The sequence below is a fragment of the Delphinapterus leucas genome, chromosome 20, assembly GCF_059928025.1.
Source record: "Delphinapterus leucas isolate spDelLeu-1000000601 "Yukka" chromosome 20, BTC_Dleu_Yukka2, whole genome shotgun sequence".
In the NCBI taxonomy this organism is placed as follows: Eukaryota; Metazoa; Chordata; class Mammalia; order Artiodactyla; family Monodontidae; genus Delphinapterus; species Delphinapterus leucas.
In genome coordinates, this window is record NC_143148.1 from 39,852,961 (window position 1) to 39,876,252 (window position 23,292).

Here is a 23,292-nt window from a genome sequence, read left to right on the forward strand (position 1 = left end):
TAACTAAAAGAGCTATAGTTTATACTAAAAATTGTCACTTAGAAAATATACATAATTTAAAAATCTACCTCATAATAGTATCTAAAATATAAAGTAGCTAGCCATAAACTTAGTAAGAAATGCATAGAACAAAAATGAAGAAAACTATAAAACATTCCTGATGGTAATAAAAAGAGAACTGAATCAGTGGAAAGTCAGATCATGCTTCTAGATAGCAAGAATATTTTAAAATTCTTAGTTGTTAAATTAATCCATAAATTTAAGGTAAACTCAATAAAATTCATGAAGATACTTATCAGGCACCTGAAAAATAATTCTAAATTATACCTGGAGGAGCAAAGAAACCAAAAGCCAAGAAAGGGTAATAAAATGAAAATAATGTAGACAAAACCCTTGTCAGATTTTAACACACATATTATACGTGTGCAACCGTTAAAGAAAAATATGATACTATCATGAGAATAAATAGAATAGGGAGAGTTGATAGTCCAAAAAAATAAAATCTAATAGTATGTAATGTAGGTGAAAATAAGGATGGCGTTGCAAAGCAATTGGAAATGACCATTTCTTAAATGATATTTAGGAAATGGCCAACAAAGGGAGCCTGTGTATTTATTTCACATGGATAAATGATTGAAATGGGAAACATGATATATAAGAAGATAAGCTAGGTGAATATTGATATCACTTTTCCATGAGGAAAGTCTTGCTAAGAATAATTTTAAGCAGAAAAACTGATACAAAAAGTACAACATCTATACTTTAGAACATAGCATAATCAGGATTGAAAGGACATTGAAACATTGGAGAAATCTATGCAATAGGTATGATAGGTCACAAGTTAACAGCATTAAAAGATGAAGAGACTTTATAAATCAATTGCAAATTGATGAATATACAATTCAAAAACTGGGTAAAGGACATGAGTAGCCAATTTATAAAGCAAAAAAAAGAATCAGGGAATTCCCTGGTGGTCCAGTGGTTAGGGCTCTGGGCTTTGACTGCAAGGGGCACGGGTTCAATCCCTGGTCAGGGAACTAAAATCCCACATGCCACGTGGCCGAAAAAAAGAAAAAAAAAATTTTGTACTTCCCTGATGGCGCAGTGGTTAAGAATCTGCCTGCAAATGTGGGGGACATGGGTTCAATCCTTGGTCCCGGAAGATCCCACATGCCACGGAGCAACTAAGCCCATGTGCCACAGCTCCTGAGCCTGTGCTCCAGAGCCCTCGAGCCACAACTACTGAGCCCGTGTGCTGCAACTACTGAAGCCTGTGGCCTAGAGCCCATGTTCTGCAACAAGAGAGGCCACCGCGGTGAGAAGCCCACGTGCTCCAATGAAGAGTGGCCCCTGCTCGCCGCAACTAGAGAAAGCCCGCGCACAGCAACGAAGACCCAACGCAGCCAAATAAATAAATAAATAAATAAATAAAAGCAAAAAATAAAAAGAGCTTCAATTAAAATAATCAATACTTATTTTAAAAATCCTAACTTTACTAGTAATGAAAGGAATTGAAAATTTTAAATGTGATATGTGATTATAATTCACTTATCAATTTGTGAATCATTTAAAAAGAATAATAGTATCTAGAGTTGGCTTGAATGTGAGGAAATGGGAGCTTACCTATTTTACTGATGCAATTATAAATTGGTATAATATTTCTGATAGGCAATTTGTCAATTAAGTATCAAAAGCTTCTGATACAGTAATTCCACTCTAGGAATCTATCCTAAAAGAATAATTTGATATTTGGCAAAGGTGTGTGAAAACAACGTACTTACACAACAATAGTCAACTGATATCATATACCCTTGTAATGAAGTTAGGAGGATATTTAGGGAAAAAAAGTGTTGACGTAAGTATACTGATGCTGAAAAATGCATATCATGTATTATTATGCAGGGAAAAAAGCGGACATTATTTTATGGTTGCCTTTTTTAAAGATCAAAATATGTGCCGGTCTTCCCTGGTGGCGCAGTGGTTGAGAGTCCACCTGCCGATGCAGGGGACGCGGGTTCATGCCCTGGTCCGGGAAGATCCCACATGCCGCGGAGCGGCTGGGCCCATGAGCCATGGCCGCTGAGCCTGCGCGTCCGGAGCCTGTGCTCCGCAACGGGAGAGGCCACAACAGTGAGAGGCCCGCGTACCGCAAAAAAAAAAAAAAAAAAATATATATATATATATATATATATATATGCCAAGAAAAAGTCTGGAAGGCTATAAAAATTAGCAGTGATTATTTCTGGATAGTATATTAAGTTATTTTATTATTTCTAATTTTATTTCTGCTTGTTTGTATTTTATAATTTTCCTACAAGGAATATGTATTAATTATGCAGTAGAAGAAACTTATAAAATTATTTGCAAATATATTTTACAATTACTATGGCTGTGATTAAAATTAAACTTGAAGTACAGTTTGTCCTTTTCTATTCACACTTTCCCTGGAATACTAGATTGATGAATTTATTTTAGATTTTTTCTCTTCTGAAGATTGTTGTTATTTGATTATGGGGTAAACAAAGATTTTTAAAGAAAATAATTAATTAGAAAAGACACAAGCTCTATATTCATAATATATAAAGTGTTACTACATGAGACAGAACCCTTTAAACACTCAAACATTTTAGTTCAATTCACTTATTGCTAGAGTGACCTTGGGCAAGTCTCTGAATCTTCTGATGTTTCATATTCTTTCCTCATCTACGAAATGGGGATAAAAATATCCAACACGCCTACCCCCTAGGGCTGTTTACCCCTAGGGCTGTTTAGGAACTAAGTGGAACAATGGCCATTAGCAGGTTTTATAATCCAATGAAGAACTACATAAATGAGATGGGCTCTTCTCAGTATTTTTTTCTTTGCACTTTTCTTATTCATTACATGTTCGTTATTTTTTTTAAAGATGCCATAAGTCTAATATTTTCAAAGTAAATGCATCTCAAAGCCTGGGTGGATCAGCTCTTCATTTCCCCAAACAGCACCACTCTTGATATTATTAGCCCCAGATGGACTCAAATGTTGAAGAGTTATCCAGTGTTCTACTTTCCTGCTGCCTGCTGAGTTGTCTTTGAAGCTCGGGCTGTAGAATGGAGTAAGATAAAAATGAAATAAAAGGCTTGTGTGTATTAAGATGGCTTTCCCTCTTATATTTTTAAAGAGGCCAAACGCTTATGCCGAGTTTAGGCAAACACAATCCTGATTATTTACATGGCATAATGGAAGCAAGCACTCAAGGAGAGAGAAATCTGATGCTTTTACTCAGCATGCTGTAAACCATTATCTCATGTTTTCTATGGAAAACAGTCTCAGCTGGGAAATTTGGTAACTCAGTAGGCTATTAATAGGATGTAGAATGTGATTACTCTTTTTGGATCACTTCAATATGTAATTACTTTTAGGATGTGGTAGAAAGAAACTCTATTAAATGATAATTATAGGACTGTATTTGCTTTAACGTTCTATAATAGCTCTAAACATGGGAGTTTTCATTAACTGTTTGCCATAGCTAATAAAGTCATTTTTCTTAAAAAGTAGCAATTCCCTGCAAAAGTGGTAGCTCCACAAAGGATTAGTTTCTTATAGGAAAGGGCAGGGGAAACAAATTGTGCAGTAGGTTGGCTTCTCCATGGTAATATAATCTCCTTGAAAATATAGATGGCATTCGGAAGTACTGTGACAAAGTGAAATATTTATAAGTCCCTAGAGAACAATAGGTCTTAGTATAATATTTTCAGAGGGTAAACAGCAACTAAATATTATTGCACACATAAAAAGAAGACAAGGCAGGTGATGGAGGCAAAGTTGGCAAAGAAAAGCCTAGAAACACCAGCTGTTTTAGGAGGTGTCCAGCGATAAACAGGGTTATTGCCAGGAATACATCCAGCAATTAGACCTCAAATGTAAATTGGGGATTATATGAACACATAGATATAAGGATCATAATGAAAAGCTCAAATCAGTCCAAGAAATAATAATAAAGTATGCCAGGTCATATCCCCCCAAATCCAAGGAGCATGGGGCACAGTGGTTTAGGCTGCAACCTCTAGGCTCTGAATGTCCAGGTTTAAAATCTAGGTCTCGCTCTCACATGCCTGATTTACTTAATGGCCTGTCCCTCATTTTCCTCATCTTCAAAATGGGAATGATAATCCTCACCTATGATGCTGTTGAGAAAATTAAAGTATGGGAAGGATCTTGGCACGGTGTTTAGAACATAGTTACTGGTATGTGAAATATAGATAACACTGATAATGGTGATGGGGAAAGTAACATTACTTATTAGATTAATTTAAGATCCTATAAACCTGATCTCAGTCATCAAGAAAGCAATATATCTATAACCTCGTACATAGCTAGCATGTGTCTAATGAAAACATGTGTTCAGAAGGACCACATTTTATTCCTATGTCAAGTCATGGCATTTGTCTTCCTGTTTTTATAGACCTGCATTGTCACAGGCTTATAGGAACAGGTGCAGGCCAAAATAGCCTTGCCAGGAGTCAAGAAATTTACTTTTTGATCTTGGCTCTGCTATACACTTTGTCAAGGGACTGCATCAGTTTGGGCCTATACTACAACAAAAAACTACTTCGAATAATTTCCAAGTCTAGAACCCCCTTGACTAATGAAATGAGAAGTAGAAATTGCATCAAATTTTGCATGTTTACAGTGGAGAACAATGCTTTATTCATGCCCTTCAGGCAGTAATTCCATAACTACCTTTAGGTATCAAGCTCTGTACCCAACCACATTGCATTAAAACTATGCTGGGAAGGGAAGGACAGCTGAAAGATTACATTACCTTACAAGGTTGAACTAATCTCTTTTAATGCTTTACTTAATATCAATATTCATAAAGCCATGCTTCCCCCTAAGGATGTATCAACCTCTTAAAAAAAGATAAATGAAGTTGTTTGGTATTGGCCCTGTAAGCCTCCCCACTTGGTTTTCGCACTGCTTCGTGAATATCAAAGCCAACAACAACAAAAAAGGTAAAATAAAATTAGACTCACTTATTCCTATGCACCAAGAGAGCCCATATCTCAAAGTAAAGGTGGCATTATTATTTTTTGTTTGTTCTTCAACAGAAAGGCATTATTAAGGTTAGGGGAAATACTTGTGCTCTGCAATATAAAAAGCCATTTATTTTCCATTTCTACTTCTCTGAATGCACAGGAACCTTGGTACGAACCTCTGTTGTCTCTGACTGTGAAATTTGGATTGTGAATGATTTCAGGGGGTAGACTGAAGATAAATCTTGGTCCATTGGCTGTGTCATCCTTGTCATCTGCACTAATTGTAACAATTGGCTGAAAGAGAAAGGTGGCCCATAAATAAATCATGCTGACATTGGCACATCATTCATTCAAAAATTCCTGGCTGGCTGAGAAGCCTGATTTTAATTAGAGAACATAGCTCCAGAGCTAAACCAGGGCTCTGAAGCCTTCTTGGGCAGTGGGAAGTATCTCCAGGTGATGCTCTCAAAGCCAAACTCTGTTTCTAAATGCTTATTCATAGCCAAGGCAGAGCAGCGTTACCTGGTTAGACAGTGGCTTGGTCTGGTCACTCTCACAGATGAAGCCTTCATAAGGGGCAGCAAACTTGGGAGCATTGTCGTTGACGTCAAGGACCCTAATGGCCACAGGGACTTTGGCTTCCTGATGCCGGTTGTCTGAAAGGATAGAATTGAGACAGTAAACATGTGCAAGGGAGGAATCCATGTTGGTCCAAGGTTACTCTTGGAAAAAAGTGAGCTCCAGCCACTCATTCAGGCCCTGCAGGGAAAGGCACTGTTGGCACAAAAATCACCTAAAATCCAAAGTATGCCAAATCCAATGTGAGGGGGATGTCCTAGAATAAAGGTCAACATTAGACCAGTAAGAAATAAACCACTTTTCCCTTTCTGTTGAGGTTTAATTCTAAATGCTTATAATGGAGACTGTCCCCCTCAGAGTGTAGTCCACAACAGTAGTTCTCAAAGTGGGATCCCCAGAGGAACATCAAACAATTTGGGAATTTGTTGGAAGTGAAAATTCTCAAACCCAACCCAAGACCTGAGTTAGAGGCTCTGAGAGTGGGATCCAGAAATCTTTGTTACAACAAGCCTTTCATGATAATCCATTGCATGATCAAGTTTGCAAACCACCGGTCTATAGGTAAAAAAGAACCCACAGATCTTGGCTCTAAGGATTCTGCTGCTCTGGGTTTAAACAAAACTGAGGATAAAGTGGGGAATCTTTCAGTGGTGGTTAAGAGTTTCAAGCTGCTACAGACTGTCAGCTCATGTGCCAAGTATGTACCCAGTTCTGCCAAAGAAAATGAAAACATCTCTATTTGCTTATATGTCTCCCTAGATAGGCAACCAAAAATAAATTTTAAAGATTGAAAAATATGTTTAAGACTAAAAAAAAAAATTGTTCTATCTCAGCTGTGTGTTATTTTCCAGAATATATAGAAAGTCTCAAGGAATAATATTTGGTAAAGTAGAATCAAAACCCTTAGGATAATACTTACGGATTTCTGCTGCAAAAACTGATATGTTGAGCCAGGCAGTTTCTTCTCTATCCAAAGGTTTTGTAGTTTTAATAAAACCATCCTCTGGATTAATAGTGAAAAACCTGTCCAGGTCAGTGTGACGATCGATTGAATACCTAAGCAGAATGCAAATGAGGCAATTAGACCAAGACATTCCAAGCAGCTTAATATTTGAATATTTTCTCCATGCTATATTTAAAGCAACTTTTTCAATGAATTGCTTGAGCTAGGTTTTCTTTTTAATCAAATTTACTTTTCAAACTTCTTACATGAATCTTTTATAGAAATCACTTTGCAACATTGGAATTCTTTATTCAGGACAATGAATGAAAGAGCTGTTTAGCATATTTGATTGAGAAATGGAATAACATGCTGCATATTTCTTCATATTTACTACAATCACCCACCATCTGAATTTATGAACCTGCATTTGGGAAGTGGGTCTGCCTTGCTTCCAAACTACTCAGAAAGTCACAAGCGTATGGAACATTTGCCAGATTTCTGCATATGAAATATTAAATAGTCTTAAGTAATCATCAAAGATCATTTACGGTACTGAAAAATCAGTTTTCTCCTTACTTAAGGGAAAATGGTAACTATATTTTGAGTAAATTTATTCAATTTATTTGGTTTTAGGGGTTCTCGGGTAGCTTGGTTCTGAATTCCATTGTGAAATATGCAAAGAGGGCTTGGCCATTCATTTGTAGAGCATTCTCCCCACACTTTAATGACCCCAGGCTGAGCCTAACAGCATAGTTGGAAGGTTTCAGCTACTCCTGTCCACTAGAAAATTTGCTTTTTTCTAACAAAAGACAAAATAATTTCCAGAATATTATGGGGCAAGGTGAGGTAGAAGATGGGTCAAGAGGAGTGGTGTAGTAAGGTAAAATAACTTGCCCAGGATAAAGTTCTGGAGACCTGGCTTTAATAAGTGTTGACAGTTGTCCCATGGCATCCATTGGGGATTGGATCCAGGACACCTGAGGATACCAAAACCCATGGATACTCAAGTCTCATATAAAATGGTGTAATATTTGCATATAACCTACACATATCCTCCTGTACACTTTATTTTTATCTCTTTTTTTTTGCGGTACACGGGCTTCTCACTGTTGTAGCCTCTCCTGTTGCGGAGCACAGGCTCCGGATGCACAGGCTCAGCGGCCATGGCTCACGGGCCTAGCCGCTCTGCGGCATGTGGGATCCTCCCGGACCGGGGCACGAACCCGTGTCCCCTGCATCGGCAGGCGGACTCTCAACCACTGCGCCACCAGGGAAGCCCCCTCCTGTACACTTTAAATCATCTAAAGATTACTAAAATACCTAATGCAATGTAAATGCCATGTAAATAGTTGCTGGTGTGCCACAAATTCAAGTTTTGCTTTTTGGAACTTTCTGGACTTTTTTTCCCCAAATATTTTGGACATGTGGTTGGTTGAATCCATTGACATGGAACCCATCAATGCAGAATGCATGGATACAGAAGGCCAACTGTACATATGTCTGAAGGCATTCATTGAGGGCCATAAAACCAAAGAATATTAGAGAATATTAGCAAAGACCATGGATGTCACAGAGTTTAATCTCTTCAATTTACAAATGGTGGGATTTGCAAATGGTCTATTATCTCGCTTCTGGGGGAGCCAGTATTAGAACATGGATCTTCCAGTTCTAGATCATGTTCTTTCCAAGGGAGAGGAATTTAGTGCAGAGCAGCACTTCGCAATATAGAAAACATGAGCTCATCCATGATATCGATGCCTTCACAGCTCCCTATGAGAATGGAATGATGAGTCCCCTTCCCCAGTGAGGAAAGAGAAGATAAACTATCACACACCTCATAAATGTCAGTAGAGGCTCAGTGACTAAACGCTCAGCAGAGCTCTATGTGAAAATAAAGAGAAAATAATAGAATATTTTTTCCCTGCCACTAGGGAGTTTCCTATCTAGTTGAAATGACAAGACGGGCTCACAGGAAGAAAGATAATTAACAAGTATTATTCTATAGAAGCGAAGCGCATGGATTTTAGTTTTGTAAAGTCCTAGGTACAAGTTCATACTTGGCTACATATATGCTGAGTGATACTGGAAAAGCCACTTAAGTTCTTTGAATTTCAGCTTACTTATCACTTAAAGTAGAATATTAATAGTAACCTAACTTTTAGGTTATCTGTGAGAATTACATAAAATGATAGATGTTGAAGATGCATAACCTAGTGCCTCACACATAGTAAACAGAACAACAAATAGAGCTGCTGTGATTTTTGTTGTTGTCGCTGCTATTACACACTGTGGATAGATCAAATGTCAGTCTACAGAGTATGACTTTCATACTATAGCCAGTGAAAAATCATGAAAGGCATTTGATCAGAGGAACAAATAAACAAATTCAGACTATCAGGGTGATGAATAAGATAGGGTGGGCAAGGTGGTCTGAGCTAGTGAGAGTGGAGGAAGGAACAGAGGAAACTTAAGGAGGTGATGTATTGATAGTTTTTAAGGAGTGAGGTGACGAGAGAGTGAGGTATAGAAGCAACAGAAGGAATGGAAGACTATGTGATAAAGACAGAACCAGTAGGACTCAGCTGATATTTGGAGATCTGTGGGAGGCTGGGAGAGTCCTTGAGAGTTTCTAGCCTGAGTGTCGCAGAGAGGGAGACGTTGGGAAATACAAAGTCAACTTACCAGGAAGAAGAGGTTGAATTTCCACTAGGGCTATGCTGCCACACCAGGAGAGCAAGATTCAACTTTATCAGAGGCTTCACAGAGTCAGGGGTATAGTCAGTCTTCATTTTTTAAAGTATGTCACAAGAAGTATAGGCTCAAAAATATGTTTTTAATGAATGAGCCAGTGAAGGAAAAAGGAAGTGGGTAAAAATGCAGAGCAGATAGCAGAACAAGTACAGAATTAGAATCAGGGAGAAAGATCAGCCTAGAGGCAGAAAATTTAGAGCATTAACTCAATTCAATTAGTAGCATGGACGGAAACTCTATAGATAAGTGGACACAGAGAGAGAAAGTCTGAAGTGAAAGGCTGAGTGTCAGGGAGCCCCCAGTGCCTGGACTGGGATCTCAGACTACTGAAGACACCAGGTATGTCTGAGGCATGAAGAGGTTACTGCCAATGAAGCTAAGAGGAAAGAATATTTCAGGAAGGCAATGGTAAACAAAAAGGTCTCTGATGCTAGAGTCTGAGAAGAAAGCTGCAAACATTTCGAAGCAGCTAAGAGTTTGGCTGACACTATAAGGCCCTCCTACCCATATGTTTAAGAACACAAATGTCCTTAAAGGTGACGATAAGCACTCAGGAAAGTAGGTAGTCTGGCTAGGAGACCCACTGAATAAAAACCTTTAAATGTTATTCTATGAATTGTTTGGCAGTTCTAAGAATGAGGACCTGAGTGGGTGAGGGGAGTTGGTTCAAGGGCCATAGTGAGCATCTTTGGATAATTATAGACATGAAAAATGGCTCCATGCACAGAATAGCTTCCACTGAAAATATGACCCAAATAACCAATCACAGATGTGGATCCTTGGAGATAACGAGGTGTCAAGGAAATGAGCAGCTGTTCCATGTGTTTTTACGTCATCACTCTTCTAAAAAGCTGCTAATGCACCTTGATATTCTAGGCTAAAGCTAACTCATTTAAAATTCACACCATGAACATTTTTGAGTAGTTTAAAGGTGTTACCAAGTTCCTCAGTCGTTACCTGATGTATCTTCTTGCACAGAGAGCACGGTACTCAAACCTTCCTGGGAAATCTTTCCATCAGTGGCTGCCCAGCGAGAGTAAACCGCTCATAGTGGACTCAAGGCAGCTCTGGACTAAAATCCAGTCTCCAATACTGACTGTTCATGTGACTTTGGGTAATTCACATCATCTCTTTGAGCCTCAGTATTTCCATCTATTGGACCCTAAAGTGATCACAGCCTCAAGGGTGTCTGAGGATTAACTTAAATAACTTAGTGCAGGGTCGTCTGGGGCCAAGAAGATGCTCAATAAAGGGTAATTTCCTTCCTTTCTCCCCAAAGGGGCAATGTTCAAAGACTTAAAGGCAGCTGAACAGCATTTGCATTTGGGACTTCCTTCTGCTCTGTCAGCATTTTCTTTGGTATAAATAGAAAAACTCCATTGTCCATGGCAATTTTTTTCATACTCAGATCTATTTACTTTTCTTCTCAGCTTTATTGAAATATGATTGACAATAAAAAAGTCTGTATTTAATGTGTACAACATGATGTTTTAATATAAGTATACCTTGTGTAATGATTACCGTAATCAAGCTAATTAACATAGCCACTGCCTCACACAGCAACCATTTCCTGTGTGTGTGTGTGTGTGTGTGTGTGTGTGTGTGTGTGTGTGTGGTGAGAACACTTAAGATCTACTCTCTTTGCAAATTTCAAGTCTACAGTACATTATTATTAACTATAGTTACCATGCTGACCAATATCTCCTCATTTTCCCCACTCCCTAGCCCCTGGCAACCAGTGTTCTACTCTCTGTTTCTATAAGTCAGACTTTTTTAGATTCCACATATGAGTGATATGCTATATTTGTCTTTCTGAGTCTGGCTTATTTCATTTAGCACAGTATCCTCCAAATTCACATATGTTATCACCAATGGCAGGATTTTCCTTTTTCAGGCTAAATAATAGTCTGTTTTATATATATAATATACACATATATATGTGTGTATATATATATATATATATATATCTCACTATTTCTTAATCCATTCGTCTGTCGACGAACATTTAGATTGTTTCCATATCTTGGCTGTTGTGAATAATGCTGCATTGAACACGAGAGTGCAGATACCTGTTCAAGATGCAGCCATTATGGAAAGCAGTATAGAGATCCCTCAAAATGTAGATGGAGGCTGGATTTGTTCTGTGGGCTGTAGCTTATTAACCCCTGACCTAGACAGACACACCCCTGGCCCTCTTTGACTGTGCCAGGGACAACACAGTGTAAGCTGTCATTGTGATGTATGGTGAGAGCTGTGAGGTGGAAGCTGCATTTGATCCATCTTAGGGTGCCCTGGAAGAATTCCTAGAGGAGGTGGCACCTAAGTGGAGGTGGGAAAAATGAGTACCATGTAGCAAGCTGGAAAGGATGAGAGTGAGATCTCCAACCAGAAGGAAGAACACACAAAGGTCAGGAATTAGAAGAGGACAGGAAGTAGCCCAGTCTAGCTGCAACTGAGAGTCTGATGAGAAGGGAGAGTAAGACAAAAAGCAGGAGACCAGCAGGACACAGCAGGAACTGGGGGGGAGGGGCTCGAAGAAGAGCCTTAAGCCAAGTAAGAGAATTGAGACTATTTTGGAGTAGGGGCCAATGAGAAACAATGTGATCAATGATTATTTTTGTCATTGTTGCTGTTTAACTGAAGTATGATGTGATGTTTGGATGTGCATTTTAAAACAATCAGTCTGGCTACAGGATGACGGAAAGGTAGGTGGGAGATCGGGGGCAGGGGGACCATGAGGAGGCCAAGGAAGGAATCTAGGCAAGAAGGGAATTAGGGGAGTGGACATGGAAAAAAAAAAACCTGCTAGAATCCAGTCCAGGGCAGGTTTCAGCCAACTTTACATTTCTGCCCTATATGGACATGCCTTGAATCTGTGACTCAAGCCTCCTTCTCAGCCTCTTTCTCATCACCCTCTCATCTTCATCGTCAATCTCATTGGTTATTAGCTCAGGTTGGGGAGCGGGGGAGGCAGGGTTCTGAATGGCTTTTCTAGCTTTCTTGTCTAAGTCACAAAAGTATATTTGTGATAATAAAAGCATCCTAAATTTGAGGGGCACTTTGTTATCTCTTCAAAGTGCTCAGCAGTTAGATAGATAGACAGGGCTTGCCTTCTGAGCCTCCGGTTCACTGTCTGTGTCTCTTTGGTTAAGTCACTTTGCCCTGCAGAGCCCCAGTTTCCTCTTAATTTAAGAGATAATAATTCCTAGAAAATAACGTTGAGGGGATAAATTGGATTATATATCTGACACCCCTAGTACAGTAACTGGAGCATAGGAAGGTGTTCAATAAATTAGAATTACTGTTATTATTTCACAATCATTATTTATACTTCATCACAGTTCTCTGAGACAGGCAAAGCTTAGGGTTACATCGCCTAGTATACATTGGGAAATCTGCTCCAGAAATTCTGGAGCTTGAACAAGTCTATCCAAAGAGTTGGTGCAGAGGTGGAGTAGAACTCATGTCTTCTAAGTCTTCATCTTGTTTACACTGAATGATATCTTGGACCTTTTTTGAGACTGAAGGACCTGGCTCCTATAGGGATTTCCTAAAATCTCTTGCCTCTGGAATTCCCCATCCAGGCTTTAAAAATAAATTTCTCTGTACCTTATCGGGCTATTGGCAGCATCAGGGTCTTTGGCATGCACTCTCCCCACCACAGTGCCAGCAGCTGCATTTTCTTGGACTTCGTGGATATAACTCGGGGCCAAGAACATGGGGGGCTCATCAGCATCTTCCACTGCAATCTTGACCGTCACAGTGTCTTTGAAAGGCCCGTTGCTGATGAACTTTGGGTCGATGTGCACGTTGGCTGCCTCTACCTTCAAGCTGTATGCTCTTTTGGTTTCAAAATCTACAGGCTGGCAAGAAAGAAGAGAAGACTGACAACAAATTCCTTGAAAGAATAATGGAAAAGAAAAACCTGATCGTTTTATAGGGCACCATGAATAGTTGTTCAAAGAGAGAAAATCAGTGTTTATTCAATATCCAATTACCTGAGCCATTTGGTTAGAAAATCAGACAAATCAATTGCTGAAACTTGGAATGTGCTTAATGGGTAATTCTAGGAGCATGACAGACACAGAAGGACCACATCATCGAAAGTGAACCACATTCTATGAACACACTAAGGCTGCCCAATTCAGTCACTAAAATCATTTAAGGAAAGGAATTAAGACTTTACAAAAATAAATGTTATAGCCCTGAAAAGTACTAAGAATCTTGGTAATAAAAATAGTCAATGAATTTCAGGCAAAGAAAAAGCAATGTCTTGTTAGATGACTGCTCCCCTCCACACATACACACTTCTGGCTTAATCATATTGATAGTCTCATTTTTAAAGTTTCTGACCATGTAGCATTTCTCAAAGTCTGGGACCCTTACCAGCAGTGACCCATACACTGACTTAAGGTGGTTTATGGGTAATTTTGTGTGGGTGGGTTTTTGAATGACATTATCCTAATTACTGATCCTATTATTTCTTTTCCAATTCTTCCATTCCCAAACACGTCAAGGACATCTCAGTATACTGCTAACTTTTAACATTCCTGTTATGCTTCCTGATCTCCCTTTCAAGAAGCTATGATATAACTCTCTAGCTAGAATGTAATGACAGCGTTTTGTTTTGACTGCATTCATTTTTAGGTTACCTCCTACTTATGGCAAGTGATATAGTACAGTGTGAATACTTCCCTGTTAAAAGAATACATATATGTAAAACAAGTCCATTTAAAGAAAAACAATTATAAACAATATAGATTTTACACAGACGTGAAAAAATATTAAGAAGCAGCATTTGAATGGCTGTCATTATTAAGAAATTGATGGTAAGCACTCCCTAAATCTGAAGGAGACAAGGTTCCATGAATCAATCAGTAAAGGGTGACAAGTAAAATTATAGAAGAGAAACAAGCCTTCCTGCCTAGGAAACAGAACTTTCTAATTAGCGCTCTGGATGATACTGAACTCCCAAATGTTTGGAAAGAGTTGGGTCTTTTAAGGCTAGCATCTGCCTGCCATGTTGTCATCATGTGCCTGGTATTATTTTGAACGGGCATATAATCTTAGGGCTCAGTCCTAGCCTAATTCTCCAGCACTCTAAACCGAGGGTGATTCCAGTTTCAGGAAGGTTAAACGCACTCAACACCCTTGACACCTTCTCCATCATTTTCCACCCCCATCTCCCCAGAGTCAGAGAACACTCCCTTTTCCTGAAGCAAAATGTGTCACCAGCTGCTCCGTCATTCCGAACTCAGCAGCATCTTTGTCCTTTACTGGGTTACTGAGCAGCAGAAAGAAATGATATTTATAGGCTGAAGGTATGAGACTGCTGCAATTCCTCAAAAATCTCTGCGATTATTAGACAAAATTAAAACATGAATATGATATTCTGAGACCAGGTAAGAAGAAAATTTCTGATCTCAGATAGCCTGTTGATTCTCCTAGAACAGAAAGTTTTGAACTTGGCTTAGACATATACCTAAGGACCCAGAGCATTGTTTCCACTGGAAAGCCTTGTTGTTGTTGAAGCCAGTATAGTCATGCTGCAGTTTGACTGATACTTTTTGAATCTCAAGCGAAGGTCCCCAGATCTTTGCAAGTGTTTGTCTGTTTCCTAGTTTGGTGAGGCTTTACTGTCTTCTGGTGCTCATCCCAGGCTTGTGAAGTCCTCCCCATCTCCCCCAGACAGATTTGTGTGGCCCCTTAGTTGCCCATCTGCAGTCCCTCATCCCCCACCCCAGCTAGGTGAGGAGCATCCCAAAGGACTCTACTGAGTCTTGTTGATCTTTGCCTCCCCAATGCCCAGTAATGACCATACCAAGTGATCACATGTACCAATCATTGCGACTGAATGGGAAGCAGAGTTGATGGATGGACAACATTTAAGCATTTGCCTACAATTTATTCCCTGCCTCCTTCCAAAAGGGATTTAAAGTAGTTTCCCATGTGAACCTTTATATCCACGTTATGAGTAGTTGAAATAAAGCTAAATGAGGCAACATACTACATAAGCCATAAAAATCTCAATACCCCTGAGTTTACTAATCCCACCTCTAAAAATTCTCCCTGGGGGATTAATTCAACAGAAAACCCAAACAAACAATATTCAAAAATGCATGATGTTTAGATATCACAGAGGGAACAATATTCAAAAATGCATGATGTGGGCTTCCATGGTGGCGCAGTGGTTGAGAGTCCGCCTGCCGATACAGGGGACGCGGGTTCGTGCCCCGGTCCGGGAAGATCCCACATACCGCGGAGCGGCTGGGCCCGTGAGCCATGGCCGCTGACCCTGTGCGTCCGGAGCCTGTGCTCCGCAACGGGAGAGGCCACAGCAGTAAGAGGCCCGCGTACCGCAAAAAAAAAAAAAAAAAAAAGCATGATGTTTAGATATCATAGAGGGGTTATATTTAATCATGGGAAACGTACACACAAAACACCAAATCCAACTGTGAGATTTTATTAAGGAAATAATGGTCCATCAATAGGATGGGATGTTATGTAGTCATTAAAAATAATTATGTATATTATATAGCAGCATGTAAAATGTTTATGATGTGCCATTAAGTTAACAAATCAGATCACCCTATGACTGCAACTGTTTTAAATGTTACATATCCACATCTATATACATGTGGACAGAGAATATAAAGAAATAATCAGGCATAAAAGTGGCTTTATTAAAATTATTATTTAAAAAATATTTTAAATGCCTTCTAATGCTGTTCTCACACTGCTTTACAGGCAGTTTATTTGTTTGAAAGTAAATACCTCAGAAACTGTGCCAGGATCTCTCAGTGATAATTGGAGTCCCACTCAGTCAAAGGTGCTGCACGATTGGATTTTCCTCCCCAAGTCTACCAAGCCACCTACAAGTCTCATCTTTATTTTGCTAACCACACAGAGATTGTCTCAGTATCCTGAAGGCAGCTTCTCTCTCTCATGCACCATTATAATCTTGACACCTACTGTGTCTGACACAGAGTACTCAAGAAATATTTATTGCTTTCTAAGCTCTTCAATAAATGAATGACGCTAGCTCCTAAATAACTCTTGAATTCTTCACCTTTACCTCTTCTGCCTTCTTCAGGTCTTTGTAATTCCTCCCTTGCATTCCAACAAGATTTCTTCAACTGGTCCCACTGTATCCATCTCAAAACCCTCAAGACTGAACTTATGCAAGTTTCTTAACTGTGTCCTATTTCCCTCAACACCAGTCCTTCATGAGCTCATTTTCTCTGACCTTTCCTCTCCTTATCTATCTGGTAATTTCCTATTCATCTATGAAGGCTCAGCTCTAGAACTGCCCCCTGTAAGCAGTCATTCATGACCCATAGTCACAGATCGTATCATACTTTATCACAGTTGCTTCTCAGCTGGGGAGTGATTTTGCTGTACCTCACCCCAGGTATGTTAGGTAATGTCTAGAGCTATTTTTAGTATCACAACTGGTGGGGCTGGATGTGTGCTTACTGACATCTAGTGAGGAGAGGCCAGGGATGTTGCTAATCACCATACAATGCACAGCCCTGCCCCTACAGCAAAGAATTCTCTGTCCTGAAATGTTAATAGTGTCAAGGCTGGGAAAACCCCCTCTATGTTAATTGTCTTTTTGCTTTTAACTGTCCTGTTAAATTGTGATCTTGTGACCAGGACTCTGTTTCTTCAGTTTTAGATGTCCAGCCTCTCACAAAGGGTGTGCCTGACCAATAATAATAACTCAATAACTCTTGGTAGAAAAACGTTGAATGAATTAAGGAATAAGTGAAAAAACTATATTAAAAATATTTTTTAAAGACAAAAATATTTTCACGGATCTCTCTATATCTTTTTCTATTATTAAATCATATATATAATGATTTCTATAAGGATCCATCATTTTACTCTATTAAATTCACCTCTCCATATTTTTTCCTGCTGGACAGCTGGAACTTTGTGTTATAAGCTTAAGCAAACGTTCTTTTACAAATTAAAGAACATCTTACTCTGTTTTGAACCTAAACATCAGTGCTTTATAGAAGATTATTCCTTTGCCCAGAAGAAACACATTGAATTGGGGGAAAATGTGCAAATTAATCATATGCAGAGAGCTCACGTGCGATGTGTTAGTTCCACGGGGTGATTTACATGTTTCAGATTTTAGAGACACAGTGTGTGTTTACACCCTGAATACACTGAAAACAGGTGACAACCTAAGCATAACCAACTACCCAATTACTTGAACAGCAAAGGATGGGAAGCAGGAATTGCTGATGTCACTGCTCATATGTCAGTGGCAAGCAGGAGGGACGGAAATGTTAACTAACAAAGCCAGTTGACAGCTCTATGCTACACATAGTCACACAGCTACTTTTCCAGAGCAGAAACCAGAAGTGATTACCCCAGCCCCTTGTGGCTGGTGATTAGGCTTCTGTGGCTACACCATTCGTCATCACTAATGTTGACTTTTCCAAGTGTCCAGAGTTCACCCCGACTTCCATATTCTTTTATGACAGAGTCACTTCTACTTTCTCTTTGTTTGGGTCCCCTCAGATTTCCCCCAAACCTAACAATGCTTCCTTATGCTGTGAAAAGTCAGCTTCCTAGAACATCTCTCTCCCTGCTCTCCTTACTGAAAGATTCCTCCCAGGCATCTCCCTCTACCCCGCCCTTGCCTCCTCTCCAGCCACTGGCCTCTTTATTGATTCTTCAAATTAATTTTTTTTATCAGTGTTCCAGGCCAATCTTTTCCATCACACCAAAGAGCTTAATATTCATGTTACAAAACCAAGTTGAAAATGAATACTTGATTAAAACCAAGGTGATCCCATCATCCAATTCAGATTTAATACTCCATATACTTTGATGATGGAGAAATGTTGATTTCTCAAGTGGTAAATCAGGGGTAAAACTGTTTTAGAATGTACTGTAACTGTTTCTTTACCTGAAAGTGAATCAAATCTGGCTCTCTTCTATAACCCCTTTCTGGTCCGTCTATTTGCAAAATGTCTTGAGTGGGAAGATGTTCTAGAATACACTAAGTTTGAATTCCATGTCTTTAAATTACTAGCTGTGTGATTACAACCGGGTCAAATTATTTAATCTGTCTGAGCCCCAATCTCCTCATAATTAAACTGAGGTATCATTGCTGACTGGGATAATAACATCTACTTTATATGATTTTTATCATGTAAAATAAATGAATGCTTATAAGAGGCTCAGGCTTTGGCCAATATTTAGAATTGAGTAAATGTTAGATTTTTTTTAAACCAAACAAGAACAAGCAATAATCTCATTTTTGTAGTGAATTAATCTCAGGGACACATTTTTAGCAACAATTTAGCTGACTATGAGGGAAGGCCCATTATTATTGCTTCTCAGGTTCAATTTTGAGGGAAAATCAAGCAGAGGTTTGGTTTAAGTTTCATAGAAGGCCCAGCAATGTAATGGACCTTGGATGTTTGAGATAAGAAAAGTTCCAAAGAGCCTATATTAACAGACTCAGCTTGGCAGAGCTAAAGAGGGAACTTCATGTATGCTCAGGGCTGTCTGTCCAAAATCTAGATTTATCTAGCTATCTTTCTTTCCATGGGGAAACTGTGCCAAGTCACATAAGAACTAACCAGCAATCTCAGGGCAGGTATTATCACTCCCCCTTCTTTTTTTTCCAGTTTTATTGAGATATAATTTACATACAGCACTGTCTAAGTTTAAGGTGTATAGCATAACAATTGGACTTTCATACATCAGGAAATTATTACCACAATAAGTTTAGTGAACATTCATCATCTCATATAGATACAAAAGAAAAAGAAAAAGAATTTCCTTTTGATGAGCTCTCTAAGGATTCACTCTCTGAACAACTTTCATATATAACATACAGCAGTGTTAATTATATTAATCACAGTGTACATTGCATCCCTGGACTTATTTATCTTATAACTGGAAGTCTGTGCCTTTTGACCCCCTTCATCCAACTTCCCCTCCCCCCACCCCCCACTTCTGGCAACCACATATCTGATCTCTTTTTCCTGAGTCTATTTGTTTGCTTGTTTTTGAAGGATAATTGACCTACAATACCATCCTAGTTCCTGGTGCACAACATAGTGATTTGATATTTCTATATATTTCAAAATAGTAAGTCTAGTTGTCATCTGTCACCATACCAAGATATTACATTATTATTGACTATACTCCCCAAATCATACAAAAACTAACCATCAAACTCAGGCAGGCATCATTGGCCCCTTCTGCCAGCTTCCTCTGGAATACAGTTCTGTTATCTCCCCAAAGCTCGGAGTTTAACTGCAGAGTCAGGTCCAGCCCTCAGTTGTCCATATTCTCCTTTCTTTAGCCTTCAACTCCCTGTTTCCAACAGCGGTGCCTCGGCAAGGCAGGCCACAGCACTGCCACATCTGATTCCTCACCCTAACTCACCTTTTTCAGTTTCACCACACCCTCCTGTGTTTCATAGTCCGTTGTGATTTCAAACAATTCCATCCCATCTCCATCAACTATATTGTATGTGACTAAGCCATTTTCTCCAATGTCTGGGTCTTTAGCCTTCACTCTTCCCACTTCCTCCCCGGGTACAGCTGCTTCTGACACAGACATCTGGTATACGCCTAGAAGAAGAAGACATCTATTTTTATTTTCCCTTTTATTTGGCAGCTGTAAGACTTTAGATTTCATTGAATCTCAATAAATTTCTCAAAGGGTTTGACATTGAACTTTCTATTGATTGAAAACATGAAAGAAGTGAATGGATGGGAGGAGGACGCCACATGGCTTGCTTGTCAAAGAAATGTTTTCTGCAAAGGATGATGAAACAATATCAGGGTCCAGGGTGGTAGGGTGGGGTCACCCGTCACATGTGAGAGAGGAAAACAATGCCCAGTTACATTTCCCATCAGGAACTGATGGAGAGCCATGTATATCTCCACACATTCAAAAAAATCAAAACTTCTTTTTACGTCTTTGTTAATTCTAAGTGTAAGTTAATTCTAAGGCGCACATGTGGCACTGCCAGGTGCCCAGAAAAAGAACACCCTTCCCTGTTTAAAAGCCTTCCGTAGCTCCATATTTATTTTAAAGTCAAATGCAAGTTGTATCCTTCATGGTCATGATCCTTCCAGCTGTATATCTGACTCTTCTTACTTTACCTCCTTCACCATTCGATTAACTGATACCTTATATGGAAAAGCTTCTCACTGGGCCAGACAAATCATGTGAATACCTGGGGATAAAAATTATAAACAAAGCAAACAGCAAATTGCAGAAACCCCTGAAGTGGGAACACAGTGAATACATACAGAACAGCAAGACCACAAGTGTGACTGCAGCCTTCTGGTAGGAGGTAAGGGTATATAGGGAGGCTGGGGCCCAACTGTGCACAAAGGGCATTGCAGGAGATGGAAAAGACTTCAGGTTTTCCTTAAACTTGGTGGGAAGCCACTGAAAGGTTTTCAGTAGAGAAGTGAGATTTGAGATAATCTTATTTGCATTATCACAATTCAGAAATATTCTCTGCGAAACAACGTAGAGAAGCAAGGGTTGGAAACCTGGCCTCTACCACTTTTAAGCCAAGTGGTCTTGGGCAAGTTACTTAAGCTCTTTAAGCTTTAGTTTCCCCTTATGTGGATTTTATCAGTTCTAATACTCTGTCTGCATTTATCTATTGGGTTGGCCAGAAAGTTCGTTTGGGTTTTTCCATAACATCTTTTAGAAAAATCTGAATGAACTTTTCGGCCAACCCAATATATTGTTTGGCTGTGAATACTTTCGGTTCAGACCCATATTTAACTTAAACACACCATGCCCTCCATGATAGAGGACAAGTAGGAGGTGGGAGTCTCTGCAGATAATTACCAGTTTACATGAAGGTTTAGAAAAACCTACTCCCAGTCTTCGTCAAGTTCATAGCTGTAAACCTGGTATCTTCACAGTAGTGATGTAACTTTACCCTATGATTGTACGTGAGCAAGGGCATTAATCACTACCTGCCAATAGTCCTGCATGGCCTTTTGCATCCAGCATACCAGCCAGCTTTAGAGTGGATAACGGAGCATGCAGTTTCTTAAGGCTTACGCTTATTGGAGATGCTGAACCTTGTGGCTGACCAGGCAAGGCAGTCTTCAACTCTTTGGTGACTTTATGAGAACTGGCTGTTGCCTTGTAATCCTCTATCTCAATATCTCCCTTGCATAGATTGTTGTCTTTGGATTCCTTTGAGTGACCATGCATGGTGCCTTTCTGGGGCCCTACTTGGTGGCCTTCCCTGTTCTCTCATTTATAAAAAGTGCCATCTCTCTGGCAATAAACTCACAGTCTCTACCAGCTACTCTCCTCATTAATGAAGAAGACACTTTCATGGTGAACTCCCCGTGAACTAGCAGCGGCAGCATCATTACGATCACACTGTACCTCTGTCTATACTTATAATGTACACATAACCAGATTTGTGTACAAAATCTGGCTTTGCCATATCCTTCAGGCAAGTTACTGCACCCTTCATGGAACTCAGTTTTATCTGTAAAATGGAGGCTCTTGTAGAGATCTGTAATAGTAGTAACTATTCATTAAAGGATGGTAGTTGTTGTAATTATAATGATTAATAATGACCTTTCAAATCATTTTTTCTTTTATTTCCTGTTGCAAGCCTATCAGTTTTGTAGAAGGACCATAATCCCCTAGATAATACTGGTAATAATGGCTAACATTTGTTGACAACTTATGCCAGATAACATTGTAAGATTTTACACTAGCTCATTTAGTTCTAACAACATCCTATTAATTGAGCCCTGTGGAAGATTGTATTTTGCAAAAATAGTCCAAACAGTATCTCCAAGCCCACATGCTTTTCTTTCAACGTGACTTTAACAGTCCTTCCCTTGAAAGGTGGGGTCTACAAGAACTCCACTTACATTTGGGCTGTCTTATGACTACAGTAGAAATGATGCTATGAGATTTCTGAAGCTAGGTCACAATACGCAATACAGTTTCTGCTTGGTGTCCTTGGGGCTCTCTTCACTTTTAGAACCTATCCAAGCCACTCCTTTGAGGCTGATATGAAGGGGAACCAACAGCCAACAGTAACTTGCCAGCCATGTGACTGAGCCATCTTGGAAGTAGATCTTCCAGCCCCAAACTGTGCCAGTTGATGCTATGGAAACAGAAACAAGCTGCCTCCTTCAGGTTTTGCCCAAATTGCAAACTCATGACAAAAATAAATGATTATAATTGTTTTAAACCACAAGATTTGGGGCAGTTTGTTAGGTAGCAATAGATAACTGATTCAGGTACTATTACATATCCAGGTTAGAAATGAGAACACTGAGACAGAGAAAGGTTAATTAATTACTACATCACATCATGAACACCTAGCAAAATGGATTTTCTGTTCCCAGGGTTGTAGAACATTTTATGTCTCCACTTTCTCCCACTACCTCTCCTCCACTTAAGTTTTTTGTTGTCGTTACTCCACTTAAGTTCTTTGTTGTCCTCCACTTAAGTTTTTTATTGTCTTGTTTTTTGCAAGAATGATATAAAGAGCCTCCATTTGTCTAGATTTCTTCTGGAAAGTTGAGTACAGCAGGAATGGGTCAGAGAAGAGTTGGCTGTGGCACCATTGGAAAGTGAAAGCCAAGCCCACCTACTTACTCTGTGGAAACTTTGGTGGGTTGTCATTGACATCAGTCAGTGTGATCGTCACTTTGGTTGTCCCTGAGAGTCCACCCATGTGTCCACCCATGTCCTTGGCCTGGATCACCACGTGGTACTCCTCCTTAGCTTCCCTGTCCATATTGGGAAGGGCTGTTCTGATGATACCTGGACAGGTGAGCAGGGAACATCACAGATATTCATTGATAACATTATAACAAAAACGATCTAGGCACAGGGGAAGCAAAGATGAATAGAACAGCATCTGCCCTCACAGAAGAGTCACTCAAACATGGCAGTTATCATCAAAAGTAGCCATACCTGGAGCATCATGTAGATATATTTTCTAGCAAATTGTCA

General features: G+C 39.5%; 1 protein-coding gene across 1 annotated transcript in view; it reads right to left on the reverse strand.

Annotated features, from left to right (window-relative positions):
* Nucleotides 1-23,292, reverse strand: part of CDH11 (cadherin 11) — a 142,147-nt gene that overhangs the window by 13,502 nt on the left and 105,353 nt on the right. The window contains exons 6-11 of the mRNA XM_022555917.2: nt 22,933-23,100; nt 19,711-19,898; nt 12,901-13,154; nt 6,517-6,653; nt 5,541-5,674; nt 5,195-5,312 (exon numbers count right to left, since the gene is read on the reverse strand). Coding sequence (XP_022411625.1) covers nt 5,195-5,312; nt 5,541-5,674; nt 6,517-6,653; nt 12,901-13,154; nt 19,711-19,898; nt 22,933-23,100 — 999 coding nt within the window. The remainder of the gene's footprint in view (nt 1-5,194; nt 5,313-5,540; nt 5,675-6,516; nt 6,654-12,900; nt 13,155-19,710; nt 19,899-22,932; nt 23,101-23,292) is intronic.